Raw genomic sequence first — 21361 nt, forward strand, 5'->3', positions numbered from 1 at the left:
TCCTTTCAGGACAAGGTTGTCACTACTAAATTGCAAGGAACCTTTCATTGACTGGTTACTAACTTCAAATGCGTAAAAATCCATATTGCATTCATGCCATTGGTATACTGGTACATTTCTACATTGGCATCTTCTAGTTTCTTAGAAAATACGATCGTGTCGTAAAAACATACAATTTCTTTCTACCGCAGACCCCATCAGTGGGACAAAAGATTGATTTAGAATGTGTCTGTCCATGTGCGTGTATTCCCTGTATTCCATCAGGAATCATCATCATCATTTTCTTAACCAGTTAGATAACAAATTCTGAAGGCATGAATAAATCAAACACTTTAATCAGCTGATTGTATTGTTCCTGGAAAGTCAACAAAGATGTCATATTGCGATTCTGATGGTGTCAACATTGTAGTGCCGATTTGGAACAATGAAAGGAAAAATTAAAGCGATTGGAACACTGCCTGAGAGAAACAGACAAGTCTCATATCTTGCTTGATCTGGACGAGATCTCGGCGGATATTTGCATCAAAAGTTCAATTAGGGTTCACTTTTGAAGAATAAGTAGCTAGATTTATTTCTATAAAGATTGCGACCATTTTGTGATCTACTACTTTTTGGAAGGAAATAGTTTAGAGAGCATGGAAATAGGGACAGCTACCACTATCTTAGCAGTCCAGGGCGCCACCTACGCCAACTTGTCAGGTTACCACTATCTTAGCAGTCCAGGGCGCCACCTACGCCAACTTGTCAGGCTACCACTATCTTAGCAGTCCAGGGCGCCACCTACGCCAACTTGTCAGGCTACCTCTATCTCTGAGTCCTAACAATATAAGTACTCACTTCTTTTTGAAACTCATTTGACTGCAAAGGGTCAAATCTAGAACGAAGTTACTCAAATATAATTTCATATTATAAAGGGATTTAAATGAACGTCGTGGCAATATTCTGTGTGCTACTTGAATACGGGGATGTTAAACAAAAACAAATGCATCCTACATACCATAATTTATGTTTAAAACCATTCAGAGATTAATATAAGCAAATTGGCGGTATAAAGGTCATCTCGATCCACCACAAATGACTGAGATTGTGATCGGATGGACCGAGTAGATGTCGGTTGAATGACGATAACATTTACATACAGTTTATTAAATTCACGAGGTATGTATGTAAGCATACCAACAATTTATCTTTTGTAAACACATCTGTAGTAATTGAACAGTAAATATCGACCCAACCATGATTGTACGTAAATAGCTTTGTGAATCATGGTCAAAGTCCAACTGCCAGTGGCCATATTTAACTCTTAGTTGAACTGAGGCAAATTTAGCATCATTGGTGGACCTATTTCAACAACACACGTAATCGGTGATGAGTGAAATGGATTAGGTATATCAATGAATATTAAGTATTCGTGCCCAACACTTGGGAGCATAACCAGAGTGACGTTAGGCGTAAATTGATTTACGTCTACATGGTACGTTTGTGTTCAGCCATCCTGGTCATAGTGCATCACGATAATGATATTTTGACGGATATATGATTATATATGAATTTTTTCATGTGCTTGACAACACACAATATTGAAAAATAGTTGTATTTGCATCAATGATGTCATTTTCATCGTATTACATTTATTGTGAAAGGCTATGGGTTAAACACACAACGGCACCAACCAAAAACACATTTTGCGTCCTATCGGGTGTTCATTTCAGCTCTTCAGGTCTTGCCTTGTATATTGCATCTACAGAATTGATCCAGAATGAGGCTTTATTGGTTCATGGCGTTTGGTGTCTTATTTGCATATTTTATGTACTGTCCGTTGCCTGATGGGATCGCAGAGCCAATGACATTGAGAGTAGTATTTGCTACCAGACAAATTGCAAAACTGGTGGTGAGTAAAAAAAACTTTGTTCATAATACTTAATACATTGTTAACTGTTAGTGTATCTTGCACAAAATATGACAAAGTGCCTACCAATCCAATTATGGCAACTTGCCATACATATTTTGACATATAATCAGATGGTTTCTGTACGAAACTTGGGGTTTACATCAGAAAAGTTACATTCATCTGCAATCACCTGCTTGTTATGTCAGGGGGAAATTCTCGTCTGTCTCTATGTCACGTCTGCTTGAGATACCGGACCGGGAAAGTCACTTAAGCTTTACAGTCAAATAAGACACACACAACGAAATATGTTTCAATAGCTAGTATTTAACCACATCGAGAACGCCTCAAGGCAAACTGCCTCGTCGGGGTCTCTGCCCAGGACTGACCAAGACTCTCTCGCCTCGTGGAGCTCTCTCTGGTACCAAGGACTTAGACCGTTTATTACGTATCAAAACTTAACCAATTACAAAGAAGTTTAAAGAAACAAGGCGTAACCCTCACACATTCAATTTGCACATAGCCAATCACACTAAGTACTGGACACGTCATATCTTTTGATTAATCGTTCACTTGCCATACATATTTTGGCATATAAAGTCACTTAAGCTTTACAGTCAAATAAGACACACACAACGAAATATGTGTCAATAGCTAGTCTTTAACCACATCGAGAACGCCTCAAGGCAAACTGCCTCGTCGGGGTCTCTGCCCAGGACTGACCAAGACTCTCTCGCCTCGTGGAGCTCTCTCTGGTACCAAGGACTTAGACCGTTTATTACGTATCAAAACTTAACCAATTACAAAGAAGTTTAAAGACACAAGGCGTAACCTTCACACATTCAATTTACACATAGCCAATCACACTAAGTACTGGACACGTCATATCTTTTGATTAATCGTTCACTACATTAATAACTGCAAATACCAACTGTCAGAAATAGCGGTCCGGATGGCGATGGTTATATCGTAATTAGTTCCAAATCACTGAGCCAAGTTCCGTCCAGGACCTCGCATGAGCCTAAATGATGACAGGTATTACGTAGTCATTCACTAGTAATCAGCTAAATAAGTCGGTCAACAGATACGCGAAAACTATTTCATGACAGTTATTCAGTAAATTGGTAGAAACCGACCATTACAATAAAATGTGTACATATAATTGAAATATAATCACTAAATTTAGGGTATAACTGTATGTGATATTAAAGGCATTGCCTTCTTTCTAAATAATAATAAATCATTACATTTCTGTCATAGGTTTGAAAATAAAGTATAAAAGACTTAAATTACAATTTCTCTTTAATTTTAAATACATGAAAACAAAATAGAGCAACACTGTCAATATCAGTCGGGTTGTCTGATGCAATTATCTTGTGAAAATCCTGCAAGGTGTTTGCTGTATGGTCCTGGAGAGACTGGGGGAGAAATGTTTGCCTGAATGTGTTGAGTTTTCAACTCGTCTTCAATTTCAGACAAACATAAATCGCAAATTCTATACTCTCTGACGATTCCTCTGTGTTTACCGACTTCTATAGCTAGGGGTTGATCTGAACACCATATGCTCTACGAAGTTTTGTGTTGACTGAAAGCTTTAAGTACATTTCTCTGCCAAAGTTAAATTTAAATTGTCGATAATGATCTGTTTTCTCTGCCGTACATATATCCGAGTACCAAATTCTTTTACCTTCATTTTGCGCACGGCTTTTGAACTCAAGTAGAAAATTTTCACTGTTTTCAACGCCTTGATTTTCCCATACTGTGCCAAAACCTAAATTGTCTAATAGGAGCATTATTTCAGTAGCCCATGTGCGTTTGCCTTGATTGTGTATATCTAAAAGCATTTTATAAGCTTTATTTGGCAGACGCTCGTTCCCTAATCTGGTAATCCTAAGCCAGTTAATGCAGCGTGTTGAGTAATAGCAAAATAATGGAAGTCGTCCGCAGTCTCCCAAAACCATACTTGAAGATGTGCTTCTTGCTAAATGTTTTAACTAATTTCTGTAGAGATTCGGCTCATACGAATAAACAAATAAATCGGCACGCAAGAAATAACAGCATGTAAGTGGGACAGCGTTTGACTGAATGTGTCTTTATAATTGAGTTAATTTCAAGTAGATGGAGTAAGAACACGTTGTAATCGTTTTCGTGTATTTATGTTCTAGGGTATTGGCCCAGTGCTATTTGGTTTCACAGACAGAATCAATTTCACAAGATTGGCACTAAGCTTTCAAGGACGATTGTTCAGTAGTGATGAACCAAGTGTAACATTCCATGATGAAATATTTGATGGTGTTCGAGTGCATGTCTATCAACCGGTAGAGAAATCTAACGAGCCCATTGCTGGTATGGTGTACATTCATGGTGGTGGCTGGGTGTTTGGCAGTGTAGGTAGGTATTCGTTGCCCACACGATGAAAGCAAAACGCGAATCAAGTAATATTCAATTACAGCGCGGAGTCGTCACCTGCGCATGCGTCAGATGGTCATAGCGTGTCTTTGTTTACAGACAAGCGTCTGTCCATGAGCCTTTGCGTTTTTTTTTTTTTTAGCATGTGTTGTTATCGTCGCTTGGGACTCAATTTCTGCGCGTGCGCAGGTGACGATCGTCCCGCTTTAAAATGGATATTATGTTGTACTTTTAATATAGAACGCAAATATGTACACTTTGAGGGTGTGAATGATCCCCACATATTGTGTGTCACCTTTCCTACCTGCAGATTCATATCATCACCAGACCAACTACATGGCGGCAAGACTAGGCATTGTACTGGTATCTATTGAGTGAGTACTATACGTTCTCCCTAATTGACCTAATTAATCATTTTCGATACGTATTAATGTCACAAATATTAACACAAAATTGTTAGCTATGGTCAGCATTATCTTGATGTCTGGCCTTGAATATCGACTTCAGGGAGAGAATACATCGCAAATTTAGTCATTCAAATATAAGTCACTTCATTTTGTATGCATCTCTCATCATATCTATATATCTATTATACCTTTATAAAATATAAAATGATGCGCACATTTTTTTTCGAATGCGAGATTACGTGAGATTATTTGAATAAAACTGGTCAACGCATTTGGTCTCACATTTATGTGGGTTTTTTTTAATTTTCAGCTATCGATGTGCACCAGAACATCCATTCCCGGTCCCATTACAAGATGTGGTCAAAGCTACTGTATGGTTTCTCCAGCATGCCAAAGACTACAATGTTGACCCACACAGAATTGCTCTGGTTGGTGTTAGCGCTGGGGGAAATCTGGCTGCAGCAACGGCAAATTTGTTGACTTTGCAAGAAGAATACAAACAAATGAGTCTACCTAAAGTGAAATTCCAGGGTCTGATTTATCCATGTCTACAGAGTCTAAACTTTCTCACTCCCTCCTATCAACAAAATAAAAACTTTTTCATCCTAAATCAGCATATGATGGCTGAATTTTGGTCATTGTATCTAACTGGTTCTCTAACGTACGTTGCCGCTATGAAAGTCAACAATCATACTTCACCTCCCGTTAAGAAAGATCAGCGGCATATAATGCACCATGATGTCATACCCACAGAATTCAAACAGCGAGATTATACTCCACCGAACGATTCAGACTTTGGGGATGTGGAAATCTCAGCACACCTGGAGAGCTATATTCTGAATCCATCCTTTGCCCCACTGATGGCATCTACTGTGGAAGGATTGCCACCGGCATATATCGTTACAGCAGAATTTGATGTATTGCGAGATGATGGTATTTTCTACGCAAAGAAACTGGAAGATGCCAATGTGCCAGTAACATGGAAACACTACAAAAGTGGATGGCATGGAATGCTCACGCTCTTCACAGGCCCATTGACGTGTGCAGTCTGTAAACAGTCTATGGATGAATTATTGCAGTTCAGTCGTGATAATTTATAAACATTAGAATCACAGTTTGTCATTTCTTATCCAAATCAATGTATTAAGTGTTTTCACCAAATGCAAATTATGTTCTCCTTACCTAAGTATGGTATTCAGAACAATAGAAATGATGACGAGAGTGTTGAACTTGATTTGAAGAGAGAATAAACTATCTAGCATCTCAGCTGCCATTCTCATTTAAGGTCTAGTATTTGTTTCCAGTATTAAACACTACTTCCTCAAAAAAGTAATATCTTTCGAAATTGTAATGTCAGTTGTGTTTAATATTTTGATTCCACGAACTACCATCAAAATATAATCGAATTGAATCCTATTGTTGTTCCATCTTAATAATGTATTAATTATTCACATATCTAATTTACAAAATATATTTTAGATACACATTTATTATTAACAGGATATTATGCATATGGAGAAAGATATTCGAATGAAGTATTAGTTGGTAGTGTTACCTTATTAATTATGCACATATATAATCAACAGAAATCTATTTTAGATGCAGACTTCTTATTGGGTTTTACGCAAAATGATGGAAATATTTGAATTAAGTATTACCTGGTCATGGTAATTAATTATTCACATATTTAATTCACAAAAATACATTTTAGATACACATTTACTACTGATTATGCACAGGGATGATTATACTTGAATAAAGTGATAGCTGGTCATGTGACCCATTAATTATCTGCATATCTGATTTCCAGATATCTTTTTATTTAATGGCTCTGCAATCAATTATCAAACAAGTACAATACTTTTTTTAATTGGAATGGAATCCCCAATGGTTTATTCTAAACATATGTAGGTAATACGAACAATGCGGCGCCCTCTATTCCTAGTGTGGAACAATATTCGCAGTGTTTTATGATAAACACCTCTTGGTGGCGTTCTTTACCACAACACCTTGCATAAAAGTCCTCGCCCAGGAATTTGCCATAACCAAGTGTGTAAACATCAATAAATACACCTGTATGCTACATTATTTATAAGTAATGGCTGGAATATGCCTGTTCGATTCATTTCTGTTCGGTACACAATATTATCCGATAAGTGCTTATAAAAACAACAGTTTGATTGGTGTTAATGTAATTATTTCACTTCACTTCTTCTGGATACAATAACTATATCCTTAAAATTTATTATTAGATAATAGTCTGTTTATTAAGTAGTTTAACAACTTTATCTGATTATACACTCATTTCCCTATACTATCAACATGTTTATCAATTCTCATGAAATGAACGAGTTACAAACTGGTAACGTTGATGGCGGGATACATAAACTAAAGCCAATATACAGTACGGTGAATGCGGCACTAGCATTGCAAATCCAATCCAGCAACGCCCCCACACCTCCCAGTAAGGAGTACTCTAGTTCATCATTCGGGCACACGTGTCCAGACATGTGCCCCGCTTCGCACGAAGCCCTGGATTCAGGTCAATAAACATTTCAGCAAATTGGACTCCGACCATTGATCATGTGATATGGCGACACGCACGTGATTGGTACGAATGCATATTAATATGGCAGTGTTATCTGTCCATGTCGGAGGCGTGCCACTGGAAGTGTCGGGACATACGACTTAGTTTTACGGCAGGCACCACAACATCACCGCGGTTGTAATATGCAGGTCATCTACCCATATACAACGCTATTACCGTCCGAGTACATGGTTTTATTCAGTCCCACCCCGCCCGAGTTTAGGGGGAACTCAAAATGATTAAACAATATGCACGAGATCGGCTAGAGGTACAAGCGGGATTAGTTGCAAGCAAGGGTGGATTCACTGAGGAGATAAAGTATCCTTTATGCGACTGATTTATTTCTAACGTCCGGTTCAAAACTTGGCAAATATAAAGACTACGGGGTGATGACGTTGGTGTGGCCGATCTATTTACTTGTCAATCGATTTGGATGCAGTAACCCCCCCCCCTCCGTATGCTGCTGTCCACTCTCACTCGGCACTGAATACTATCTAGAGGTAAACACATAAAAGTCGTACTACTTCATTATGCCACTCCAATAAATGGAGACCCAAAGTCTGGACGAGATGCTGTTGCGAACACCACAGAGTTACACTACGACTATATTCTTGAAACCACACCCATTCTTGCGACACCATCCCAAAAATCACGCCCAAATTGTAACTCTAAGGTCAATTAACCGAACTCCGAGAAATGTACAATCCTAAACAAAACTCTAACAATTCAGCATCTCTAAATGTAAGTGCACGTCGACAGAACGGTGTTGGTTGGTTCAGCAAGTTATTGGGGGGGGGGGGGGTTGTAGCATGAAGTTCTACGTGTGTAGACATACATCGTATACGTTTGACATTGGGGGTGGTAGTCAGATGGGGGATATAGCATGCACAAAGTAACATAAAATATAAACAAAAATATTTATTAATCCTGAAAAATGACCGCCATATTCATTGTATGTCTAGTCTGAATGCATAATCACATAGTACTGGTAATTACGCCATTAAATCATTCTACAAACGAGAATATGTGCTATTTATCACTCCCGAGTACCGGGGAGGTCTGGCTCACACCGATATTTTCTTCTGGGCATACAGTATTTCTCTCAGGACTAGGGGTTATTTTATTTACCCCAGGACCGTCATCAACTGCATTACAGCCAGTGAACCGATCTGTGTGGCGAGATCTCACGAACTCCCACGTTGTGTCGTCCAATCTTGTGTTAACGTTTCGCCAGGCGCTCAAATTCCTTCAGAAACGATGCTTCGTCTTTGTCTCCATGGAAGACTGCCTCACCGTTAATGACGAAATATGGAACTTCTGAATAAGAAAAACAATGACATGCACATTATTGGACGATTTAAACAGAAATCTAAATAATTAGCAAGTAAAGACGGAGAGATACATCCTGCCTGATTTCATGCCCTGATTACGTTCAAAGAAACATATTCAAAGCGGGCAAAACTTTGCAATTTAGACTAGATTTCCTGGGCATTTCCCGACTACCTTTGCCACCTGCTCAGTATTTCGGTTGCGTATGCTGCCCTCAACGGTAAGTGTTCAAAACATGGCGTGCGGGCTACCTTTGCGTACAACAACTCGGCGACGAGCGGCGAAATTCGAGTCAAATGCGTTGTATTTAAAGAGAGTCAATATTGGAAAACCAGTTACATTTTTATCATTCATCATAACATTTATCAATTTCATTCTCGAATTATTACTTTGTTTTTGATTCATTGACAAGCATTCTAAACAGTTTTGGCCTCGAAAAAGAGTTATAAATTTAAATACCGACTAAGTAAGTGTACCACATTTCATTTCCATAATGCCGTTTGTTCATAAGAGATCAAGCCTCCAGAGTGGCAAAGTTGGGACTTTTTTTTTTGGTTTACAAATAAATAACTGTCAATTTAGCCTTTTTAACGTGATCGCGAAAACTAGCGTGACTGCGAAAGAAATCTCGACTGAACGCATCTGCAGGCGACCCCTTGGGATGGAGTGAAAATCGGAGCGGAATCACGCCGGTGATTACGCTAATTAAAAAATGTTGACGAGCATTGACAACGAATCAAAGTGCAGCTGTATACGTCATCTCTTATCTATGTTAATGTACCTGAACTTTCAATTCGCAAGTCCCGGCGTTTTTGTGCGACTACTTATATATATATATATATATTGGACATTTAAATCGACTTCTTTTCAGTAAACATGGATGAAAGTATCGCAGTTTCACTTAAAACGGTTAAAGTATCAATCTCAAATCGAATCAACCTTTAAAAGGTCACGTATTCACATTAATAAAGGAATCTTTATTTTTTTTACCAAATTTTTTAGTTGGTATTCGTCATTGTTCGATTTCATATACCAGCTTATAAATTTCACCCAGGTGTTTTGTGCGCGCGTGTTTTTTCGTACGTCCACGGGCATGCTTTATATGGCAACTCCGTCCACTTGTGGAGGTAAACCTCCATGGTCTAATCAATCTTGCACATGTCACGTGTGGTCTCGAAAGCGTGATCTAGTTAGTGCACGTGATTTTGTGGGCCTGATCTTTACACGTGACCGTTTCAAAAAAGTGCGATTACGGAGGGTAATTATCGTCGTCGCCTTTGTAATGACAAATAACTAAGACAAACATTACCAGTAACGCCTTTGTCACTCCATTCCTTAGCTTTACTGGTAATAACTTTCTGGTTATCAGGGTTGGTTATGTGAGATTTCGTAGCATCTACATCCAGACCGACAGACTTGGCATACTTTAGAAGGTTGTCCAAAGTCTGCCCTTCAGCATCAGTGAAGTGCGCCTGTAAAATACAAAAACGACAAGATAAAGTACACGCATGTAATCCGGCGACTCAAATCCTAAAATGGTGACTAAAGGTGAATTTTCAACTTGAGTGGACAAGATAAGTTTGTAAAGCAAAGGTACTACCAAACTGCGTTAATGAATATTAAAAACATATTGAATAATAAGTACATTCCCACCTGCCAATTTTGTTTTATGTAAAAAATATATTGAAAATACACAAATTTGCAAAATGATGACCGGAAAAAGTACGATGGTCGTCACGCCACGCATGCGCGAGATATATGGGTCTCATATAAACAAAGATAGCAACTTTAACTTTCGTGCAGATGAAGGAGTACAAACTGAGACGTTTCCAAGCTTAAATTAGGTAAGTTTTAGGTGATTGGAAGGTATCAAAAGAGTCAATGGCGGCATTCAGTGCAAGTCGTGCCTAGGTCAACCTTCATACTTGCGATTTCCATTAGAAGAGCACATTGGACTGTGGGAAAATCAATGTTTATAAAAACAAATGTCGCAGATGCTCAGCGCGACGACCACCGCGCTTTAATTACCTTAAACAAGACTTCTACAAGATCGTTCTGCGTGCTACCACCGGCCTGCTTAGAGTACTCCACCAGTGTATGAACCAAAGTGGTGTTTGGTAGTAATTCAGTTTTACACGTGAAATCAATGCCGACGGCTTTACCATTTTCCTTTAAGCTAGAATAAACCACAGATACAGATGATAGACTATGCATGCAACTGTTTTATGTCTTCGAATTTCCCGCAACAATCAGACTGTTGTTCCAGTGTATTCACAGTAATTATTCGAGCGACTAAATAAGGCAAGCGATATAAACTAGGACTATGCACTCAGTATTAGAACGTGATTGATTACGTAACTGCGGCACAAATAAACGTACTTACTCGATTTTAAGAACGATACCTCATTTTAGGCCATATAGTATTTGTCAGATTTCATATTATATTATGAGCAAGGTCAGAAGTAACGTTTATGCAAAGTGTCGATTTTATACCTTTGAAGTTTCTAATTTATTATTCATCAATTCTGAATTCATCCTTGCCAAAAAAACGCACACACATGATAGACTGGAAAGTTTAAAACTATTTCCATTTTGATTGAAAAAATAAAAAACGTAAAATTTACAATTAGGGCTAAACAAAAATATATATAATATTGTATTGTGTTGTGTTGTATTGTATTTAGTTGCATCTCTTTTTACCTCCATGCATTTACTATTCATTGTGAATTACAATTTAATAAACAAGTGATCTAGAACCTGGGTTGCATCCTTAGAATAATAAAACCGGTATGCGCCAGGTTACGTCACACGCAACAGTTATTTGTGTTACGTGGTACATTTCACCACATGACTCAAATGAGGAAGATGATTGAAATGCGACACGAGATCAGTATTACCTCGCAATGGCCGACGAAAAGTCATCTGGCATGGGGATGCCACCAGCTGGCGTGTCGGGCGAAAGAAAAAACGGATCCCAGCGAACACAGAAGTCATATTTGTCTGAAAACCAGATACATACAAAATAATTATATGTTAGAAAGAAAAACAATAAAGGATAAATATTTCGCCCACAGTGACTAAAATTAAATTACAAATTAAAAAATGCAAGCATACATAATACAACAGATGTGCCGTCTTACGTAATAACTACTAAATTATTTGTAGTTTCATCCAATTTCCGAACTACTTTACTGTTTTCCCAAGGATACTAGTACTTGTTACGTAGATGAGCAAACAAGCAGAGCAATGAACTGAACTATCTATCGTCGGCATGACGTTCGGATGTTGATGGAAATGACATTGTATTCTTACATTGCCGGTGTGTTGGTTTCTGAACCACGTGGCACTATCCAGATTTCGTGGCGAATCAAAGATTAAAAAAATCAAAACAAAAAAAACGAAAAAATGCAATAAACCAGCGCACAACTAGGACGAGACAAGGAAACCCAGCACAGTTACATGGCAAGTTTGATCGCAGGATAATCCTAACTCGTGTGTTTTTGAGAGTGGATGTGCAGTCTTACAAAACGACCTTTAAGTTAAGCAAAATGCATATTGATAAAGAATGACTATTAAGTACCGAATATTTTTTTCAATATTGACGACTGTGTTTAAAATACATTTTATATAGTTATAATATTTTCACCTATATAATATACACAAATACTAAAAATACATGTTTCGCGTGAAAACGCTTGTATTGTATTGACCAATGATCACGTGACCAATGATAAAGAGTTAACATTACACGTGTTCAAATTCGCAAGTGTAACTGATGAAGTAGGAATTATTATCGCAAAGTCTCGTGACGGTAGTCTATTTGCCCTGTATTATAATGGGGCAAGGGTACACAACGGTCAAGCAAACCGCCCCAATGGCAATGCCAATACTCAGACAGTACTCACCCTCCGATTTACGCATTGCGGACTCGAGTTTTTTCTTCCCGAGCCAACAGAAGGGTCATACAACGTCACTGACCACGACGATATCTAGCTTTGGTTTCGATGCCATATTTTCTTCCCTGGCTTCCAAACAAGATTGTGGCACTGAACTGTTACGGGATGTCTATGGTCGTTACTGTCCTGGTTACTGTCCTCCTGTACTGATAAATTTTGTTTTTAAATGCCAAATGTCCCCCTAGGTTGACCATCAAATCTATTTGTTCTTGGGAACGCATCACGTGTCTCACATAAACACACACCTAGGTGGTCAAATATAAAAAGTGGTTTCACAAGGTTGTCCAATTTTAAGGCTTGACTGAATTTCGTCTGTGAACACGAACCTAAATATTTAGAACGGCCTGAATAACTCACGCCCGGGAAGTGGTGCCAGGGAAGGCCCTAATTTTAATCCCAAAATTGGGCCTGCATAACTAAAGTATGAACAAGCACCAGATTACGTAATTGCCACTATCTCCCTTTACTAAATATGCAAATTTTGTTATGACCTTTGTTGAGTATCAAAAGCTTTTCACAACACGTGTCGCTAATACGAACTTGAAGATTGTGTAAGATTAGCGATTGGCGTAGGACTGTCACGTGGTTGTTATAAGAGTTGTGGCGAACCTGCGCCTTGCCGATCGTTCTAAGTTTGGTGTTTAGTTTCGACCGTAGACAGTTTTGGTCAAGCATCCTTTATCAGTTTTCGCTAGTTTCTTTATTCTAAACAACGCCCGTTTACATTGTACTAGGAAAGAACTGTTTCGTTGCCCGTACTTACTATTAAGTAGTAAGTTTGTTGTCACATGATCTAAGTGAAGAATACTAAATGACATTTTGTGGTGAATTGCAAATGGTAGTTCACTATGATTTTGATATCTAAAGATCATTGGTCCATTATTCTCGACCTTGTGTGCCTCGGACTCCAGCAGACCTCGGCCCTAAAACATTCTGTTGATTGTCGATAGTGGTACTCAACTATCAGAAAAGAAGATATACATGTATATTATTAGGAATCAGGCAGGTACACTTCCGGTTAAAGGGCACAACATCGGCACCGTGGGCCATTGTATAGCGTTGTTGTGTAGGAGGGGCTTCTGCAAGTTTAACATCAACAAAGATGCTACCATCGTTTATTTTAAAGATTATGACAGCCGAGTTGACCATCTGTGGAAGTGTTATTGTCTAGTGCTACAACAATTTCTTACAGTTTTCTCCTATAGAATACGTTTTACCACAATCCCTCTATAGATAACATTGCCCATATATTTATATATAGGTAATCTACAAGCATTTGAGGGGTTGCCTGAAATTCTCATTATAAAGGACAGTTGCATGGGTGTTTTAAATAACAAGTGTTGTATTAATAGATTTTAAAAGTGCTTGTGTCAATCTATATATTAAATCTTCGTACCATAAATACGCCACCAAACCTACGTTCGTACTGCGAACGTCTGGTCAATTCGTACTTTGTACCTGAGTACTTGGGTAGAATTTAGATAATGTGGAACTATTAGTACAGGGCAAAACCATTATGGGGAGAATGCATAAATCTTCCTAAATGTCCAATTGAATTGAATTTTGTATTCATTGCCCCGGGCTTTACGATTGTAAACATCAGACTCTTCTTGGCTTAAATAGAATCACTGGACAGTTACGATGTTCACGCTCTGTTGATGTCAGCATGGGACAGTAAAATGTATTGGGTGGGGGATTGGGTGGGGGGGGGGGAAGCTTCGCTTAACATTACGGAACGAAAATCGCAGAGAAGCTACTAGTATGCGTAATCCAGATGATATGAATCGTCATGCGTTTAGGGGTGGCATGGCCCCCTGCCCCCCCCCCCTCTGGATCCGCCACTGGCATGGGAGTAAAGGTAATGAAGTCAGTTTATCGCGGATAGGCGAGGTTTTATCGCAAAGTCTCGTGAGAAGGTCGTTGTAATCGCCCTGGCGTGATTTAACACTTACTATGATCAGTGTGTGTTTATCGCAAACAAATTATACATCGGAACACGTGACAGGGAAAACACACACGCTCGGCCCGAGGTCATGACCAGGAATGGACTATAAAATTTTGAATGATTGCCTCGATTGTCTTTTCCTCGTTATATTATTGAAGGCCTTATAAAATGGGTTGCAGAATAACAACCAATATTCAGGTAAGCCCTGTGTAAGATTTTCAACGCATGCCGTAAACGTGGAAGGTGGCATATAGATAACTATTCCTGAACATGGAGGTACTGTATAAACATAAAATAATATATGTTTATACCTCCATGACTGGAATAAATAGAATATATGACCTGTGAGGTAAAAATGTCTTTTTTTTAACTCCGTGGTTGAACCTTATTGAAGACGAACTTTTTGCTTGAATGTTAGATTTATTTGAACACATTTATTGTGCTTCATTTTTCATTGTCTAAAACGGTGTCGGCTATAGTTATTGCGCCCTCACCGACCGATGATTGCGCCTTGAGTGAATTTGTCGGCGAGGGCGCAATAACTATCGCCGATATGTGTAATGTCCACAGGTTAAACTTGAGTGATCTGATTTGTACATTGTTCATGTTTTGTACACATTGGCCTGTGGCCTTTGATACTGAAATAAATTAAATATCACATTTGGTTGAGAACTAAATTAAATTTTGATTTATTGGTACATGACATATCACTATGTAATGTTAATCACGATTTAGAGGGGCGAGCGCGTCCCCATAATGCAATACGGCCTCAACGTCATTGTAAATGTACGCCATCTCTAACTGAACATTCTGCACCCGCCCGGAATGTATTCATCAGCCATCAGTAATACAAATTCGTATTAACACATTAACATTCCCCCTGTATCGCGCGTGCATTTTTTAAATATAACACCATTATCAGCAGATTTTTTTAGCTAAAAATTTTGATATTTAACAAAAATATGGAATCTTACACTATAATTAAACAACAAATTTTCTATGCTAATACACTGAAAAGTTCATAAAAGTCAGCCCCAAAATGAAAAAAAAATGGGTTATTGTAAATGTTTCAAACACTTGCCGTTGAGGGCGGCATTAATACACATGTGCCGTGCATGAACTATCTTTGGTCACGCGTAATATTTCATATCTGACTAGGTTTATATTTTGTACATACACAATACGTCGACTAATATACTTTGTGTTTAAGTTCATAGTGTAAACCACGTGACTCTATTACTCAGTTTACCATTATTCATCATATTGGCTGAATTTACCCCAAATGATATGATTCGCGTGCAACACTCATTTTTGTAAACAAGTTGTTGTTTGACGACTGTATAGACATGAATTCAACACCTGAAGATGACAATCAACTAAATTGATGGGTCTTACGAAATATAACAGTGTGAAATCAGTAATAGAGTGTTAGGTATTTTATGTCCGTCACGGTGACTTCAGGAATATTGACCCACTTCTTGTTGCTACCAAATAATATGTTTATCATCTCAGCTACTACGCAAATATATGCCGTTGATTACTACGCAAATCGATGTCGTGTCGGTAATTACAAAACAAAATCAGCCTTCCAAAAGACATGCAATCTACGACTTGAAACGCAGTAAACTGACCACAAATTAAAGCGGGGGGGGGGGGGGCGTCATTCATGTTAGCATGCAACGAGTATCACATGACATGTGCGGAAACTATGCTTAGTTATATTCACTCAAACAATCCCTACCCGGTTACAAGAAAGACACGATACATAACAACATTAGCAGGGTTAAAACATTACATAGATGGCAGCGGTGAAGATACAGACTGGTGAAGAAAATAATAGAGCAAGATATTTTTTTAATAATAATAGACAAACCCTAAATGACAAACTCAGAAATATATACTTGAAATCCACGGGACAAAATTATATCGAGGCTAACTATTGACATTCACATGTAGTGGTGCCATTAAACCCGGATGACACTGAAATCTAGTAGACGAGCGTGGCGAAGATACGTTTATTATGAACCAACATAAAAATATTCATAAAAAACAGATGTTTCCAGTTTTTCTATCAGAAATTCAATCGCCAATCGTACCTCAACAATACACTGGAATGTTTTTTTTTTCTGGGGTCTATCTACACGTTGGAACTGCTTGCCCTCGTTGGATGTTGTGCTACAGCTCTCAATATGCCGAGTTGGTGATGCACGTTCTGTTAGTCAAAATGACCGACTGGCGGCCGTTACCGATGCACATCGTGATAGACTGGAGGCCATTTTGTTTCTTGCATATCCAGAATAAGGGGTTATTCATCCAATTACAGGTAATCTTGAAAGAGTTTGCAAATTAACTAAAATCTATATTCGTAAACACTTTTAGCAATATCTGAAACATGTATGATTAAATACTGTAATTGAACACTAATAAAGTACTTTGTTGAATTTGTTGAGACACGATGATAATGAAATAAGGATAATTGTTATAATGTGCACGGGATATTGCTTTTGCCTGAGCTGATTCTGTTGATATAAACTGCGTGTGCTCTTACTCCCTAGCGTAAGATAATGACCACGGTCACTTGTATTAACTTGCAATGAATAATTGTCCACATATTTTGTATGACGATTGAACATGCAAGGTTAATTTTTTAACGTTTTGGTGATTTTCTTTCTTGTGAAGAATGCACTTCCGTACATAATAACCTTCGTACCTGCATGAGTACCATGGCATTAGAAATATAAACATACAGTCAGTTTGTCATTCAATGAAAGATCGCTCCAAACACCACTATGTTTTTTAATACACTACAATCGGGCAATTTGAAATCTCTGGAACCAGATCTTACACATGGGTAATCTCATTTTAAAACCTTTGAAAGACTGAAATGTTAAGCACGGGATTGTACCATGCAAGCATTGTTCATTTTGCAGTGATACGATATTTAACACTGCGCGTACATGACCAATAAAACACTTATAGCTATAGATATATCTCGGCCTGTTACTAATAATGCGACTCACGATGTGCATTTCATTTCGCATTAGGTATCTATTTAATGTATCATTTTCATATATACTTTGAAAATGGGACTCGTATTAAAACAATATTTCTCCCCCAAATGACTTTGCTTTATTCGCCCGTGGGCAGTATGTTGCTCTGCAATTCAAATTTATTTTTACTCTTATATTAAAACAATGATATCAAGTCGCATGTGTTTAGATTGTTCCATTTCATACAACTGTAGAGTGTCCACATTGATCTTCCCAAAGAAAAAGTTGAAAACAACAGAATATAAACAAACATAAAAAAAATGCACTTATTCAACAAGAAGGCGTTGTGACCATAGACACTTTGTTTGATTTATTTTGATTGGTTGACTGATTCCGTTCCATAGTTTTGGGACAGAAAATTATATGCTATTTTGGGATATAGTTTTGTTGAGTTTGTCTGTGATACTAGGAATGTATGGGAATATAAATATACCATTGAATACAGTAGAGAAACAAATATTTTTACATTTATACATAAAACTACCAATTCTCAGGTTGTACATTCTTACACATGGTTGTCTCACTTTTCAAACTTTTTTTTTTAAAATCGGTGTTACAATACGATGTTCACTAGATATCCCACTAAAGCTGTACACAATTAATAACTGAAATTGATTAAAGATTAACGACATTTATCTACAAAAATGGCGACTACAGGCACATTCGGAGGTCATGTACTACCTGGTACATTTTTCATCATTTATTCACTATGGTGGTTGTTCCACGCCTGTAGATCACACATATTGAAGCGGGATAAACATGACAATGATCGTCGTTCATCGTCAAGGTGTGGTCGCTGTGCCAATATGGTGTTTTGCCGAAAAGCGTTGTTATTAGAAGGAACAATAAAGGTACTGGCCTGTGCCATCGGTGTAGTTGTAGAAGGAACCTCGGCAGAGTGGAAGCTACGGGACGAACACGGCGAACTACATGGACAGAACGACTGGCACCATGTTACGATGTACATATTCTTTGCATTGAGCGGAGTGGTCGATATTTTGAGCGAAACCTGCGTGAAAACGGTGCCCGGTAGAAACAAGCTGTATCTATCCTTGGCATTCGCCGTTGAGGGATTCCTATTTTATCTGCATGGGCACGGTAGACATCCCCTCGATGTCATGCTACATTTTTTATTGGTCCTCGCTATATTCGGAGCAGCGGTGTCAACATTCATCGAAATGTGGTTCCCCGGGGAGACGTTTCTGTCATTTTTTCGCGTTGCATTCACATTGTTACAAGGAACATGGTTTTATCAGATATCGTTTGTTTTGTTCGATCCGCGACCAGGCGCAGAACCATGGGACGAAGACAATATGTTGAATTCTACTTTCATAACTATGATTTTTACTTGGCACGTTGCTTTAATTATTGTCTTCATCAACGTCGTGTATGCGGCTATGTCGATGTATTATAAATGTCGCCATGGAAACAACACGTACACAACTAGAGGGAATGACGTTGAACTAACTTTGGAAAAAAACGGTCTTTTGGAAGATGAATTTGAATCGTAATATGTTATACTAACAGTAATCTAACAATGTTTTTTTTTTTATGAAAAAAGTGTTGAGCGTCCAGTTCTTCTGAGCATGAAGGGATGGGAGAGAAGTCACTAGACTACCAATGATTGTGAGATAAAAGTGGACATAGCTGGTATTCAGACGACAAGCAAATAGTTGCAATTAAGGGTCTCATCGTTTTCAAAAAATAAGCAGTTATTGAATAGAAATTATACACATTCAGCACAAATGTAATTGTTGCACAAAGCCTGAGATATTACTCATTATATTTAAATTAAGTTCATTAACGAATGTGTATGTAAATTTAAACCAATCATGGCCAGCTTACCAAATAATATAATAGAATGTTGATATTTTTCAATTAACTGGGACCAGGAAATTCATTGTTTTGTAAATTATTATAATATAGTAATTAAATCTTAGGAATGTCAGTTTAAGATAGAATGTTACTCGCGAATTTGATCACATGCTTATATTGTAGCAATGACAATATTTGTGTCAGTAAACGTATCGGTGACAAAACAGGGTAAAATTGTAATATGTATTAGCATGATAATAATTAATAACAAACTTAAAAGCAACATAAATGTAACTTCGTGGGCAATAAATTATTATATAATATATTTTAATATTAGACTATGGGTACCTGCCTCAAAATTAATATACGCATCTTTTTATTGAACTTAGAGAGTATTAATAATCTGAGTATATTTGTTTTATGTGTATGTGTATTTTTCTAAATTAATCAAATTGGACACTGAGCGTGTGGCAGTTTTTTGTACATTTCATACTATATGTAATTGTTATAACAAATGATAAACTTAACAATTAATAAAGAATGTACATTGCAGTTAATTCATTATGTGTAAATTGAGCCATTTTAAAATTAATCTTGTACATGCAATATATACATGATATTATTTTACATTTTTTGTCTTTTTTTTTATGTTGTACTGTTTTTGCTTTCATTTGGGAAAATTGATGTTCGTGTGTACAAAAGATATATTTACATAGATTGCATGGGACCCAGAAGTAAAAATAAATATTAACGGTTTTCGAGGGAATGCGAAATCAATGCGGAGTTATGTTTGAGGGCTTACTATGCCGCCATAGTCGTATGTAACGACAATATCGGTAAGACCGTTGGTCAGTTGGTGATTAAATTCAGGCAATTACACTGTATTTCAGAAACCCGTGCACGTTTAAAAAAAACATTTACTACGGAAGACTGGGAGTAGTTATAAATTACTTTCTGAGCAGCAGAAGACTTTACGGTGTATGGATTTCAAATGTCATATATAGCATGATCAGCACACCACTTTTGGTACCGAACGTTTAAAGCGGGCGGGGGGGGGGGAGTCGTCACCTGCGCATGCGTCAGATGGCCTTAGAGTGTCGTTGTTTACAAACAAGCGTCTAGCCTTTGCGTTTTTAGCGTGTGTTGTTATCATCGCTTGGGACTCAATTCCCGCGTGTGCGCCGGTGACGACCTCCCCGCTTTAAATTGTAAAACATATTTATTTTTAGAAGACAGTTAATTGTCACCATGTGTCAATTGCACTACTGGTCGTTGTGGAATTAAATACATTGCGTTTTGTATGCAAAAAATCCAAATAAACACGCATTTCTGTAATTTAGTGTCTACCAGCTAGCCTTGTGTACATTTGGAACCAACAGTAGTGCCTTAACTTGATAAAAGTCTTGTTTTTGTTGTTGTTACAAACGACTACGAGTGATGTTGAACGTGGATGCCGAGAATTCAGAAAGTAGAGAAACACTTACCCGGCTTTACTGCACGGTGAGTGAACTCTGTTTCAGAGTAACGAGTACAAGCCAGGCCTCTATACCGATAATTTGGTTGTATTCTTCAATAACGTAAAATATGAGAGATACTGCAGCGTGCAGAATTGATCGACTTTTGATGGGTATTTGACGGGGTTAGCTAGCTGTTGTTTATTTAAACAACATTCTTTATTGTATTATTTTCAATATCCCAATAAGGATACAAAATCAATAAAGTTATTTACTTACTTTACTAACTTACTTACAAATTAAAAAATATTATGGAGTGTCAATACGGTTCGGAAAAAGTATTTTTTCACTCGGTGTTTGTATTTTATTTATTTAACGTTTGTCCGCTTTAAATTGAAGTCGTTTATTGTAGTGAACGGTAGAAATCAGTATCTTTTTAGTTTATATTTATTGGGAGTTTGAGCAACCTTCCCATGAGGGATAAAGTCGCTTTACGTAACGGTGACTAATCTGGTAACATT

At 37.7% G+C, this 21361-nt stretch overlaps 3 protein-coding genes across 3 annotated transcripts; 2 read left to right on the forward strand and 1 right to left on the reverse strand.

Moving 5' to 3' along the window:
• Positions 1-1759: 1759 nt before the first annotated feature.
• On the forward strand, positions 1760-6037 carry LOC100376518 (neutral cholesterol ester hydrolase 1-like). The gene is made up of 4 exons (XM_002734680.2): positions 1760-1891; positions 4054-4279; positions 4608-4671; positions 5015-6037. The coding sequence occupies exons 1-4, from the start codon at positions 1760-1762 to the stop codon at positions 5802-5804; spliced, it is 1212 nt and encodes a 403-aa protein (XP_002734726.1). The 3' UTR covers positions 5805-6037.
• Positions 6038-8189: 2152 nt separating this feature from the next.
• LOC100375474 (uncharacterized) lies at positions 8190-12733 on the reverse strand. The gene is made up of 5 exons (XM_002734673.3): positions 12526-12733; positions 11518-11620; positions 10649-10796; positions 9930-10092; positions 8190-8608 (listed from the first exon to the last, which is right to left on the reverse strand). Exons 1-5 carry the CDS (start codon positions 12539-12541, stop codon positions 8511-8513), a joined length of 528 nt encoding a protein of 175 aa, XP_002734719.1. The 5' UTR covers positions 12542-12733; the 3' UTR covers positions 8190-8510.
• A 5482-nt stretch (positions 12734-18215) lies between these two features.
• On the forward strand, positions 18216-19082 carry LOC102809520 (transmembrane protein 45B-like). Its single transcript, XM_006816407.1, has one exon. The coding sequence runs from the start codon at positions 18216-18218 to the stop codon at positions 19080-19082; it is 867 nt and encodes a 288-aa protein (XP_006816470.1).
• Positions 19083-21361: the final 2279 nt, after the last annotated feature.

Source organism: Saccoglossus kowalevskii, chromosome 1 (genome assembly GCF_978046115.1).
Source record: "Saccoglossus kowalevskii chromosome 1, keSacKowa6.1, whole genome shotgun sequence".
Taxonomy (NCBI): domain Eukaryota; kingdom Metazoa; phylum Hemichordata; class Enteropneusta; family Harrimaniidae; genus Saccoglossus; species Saccoglossus kowalevskii.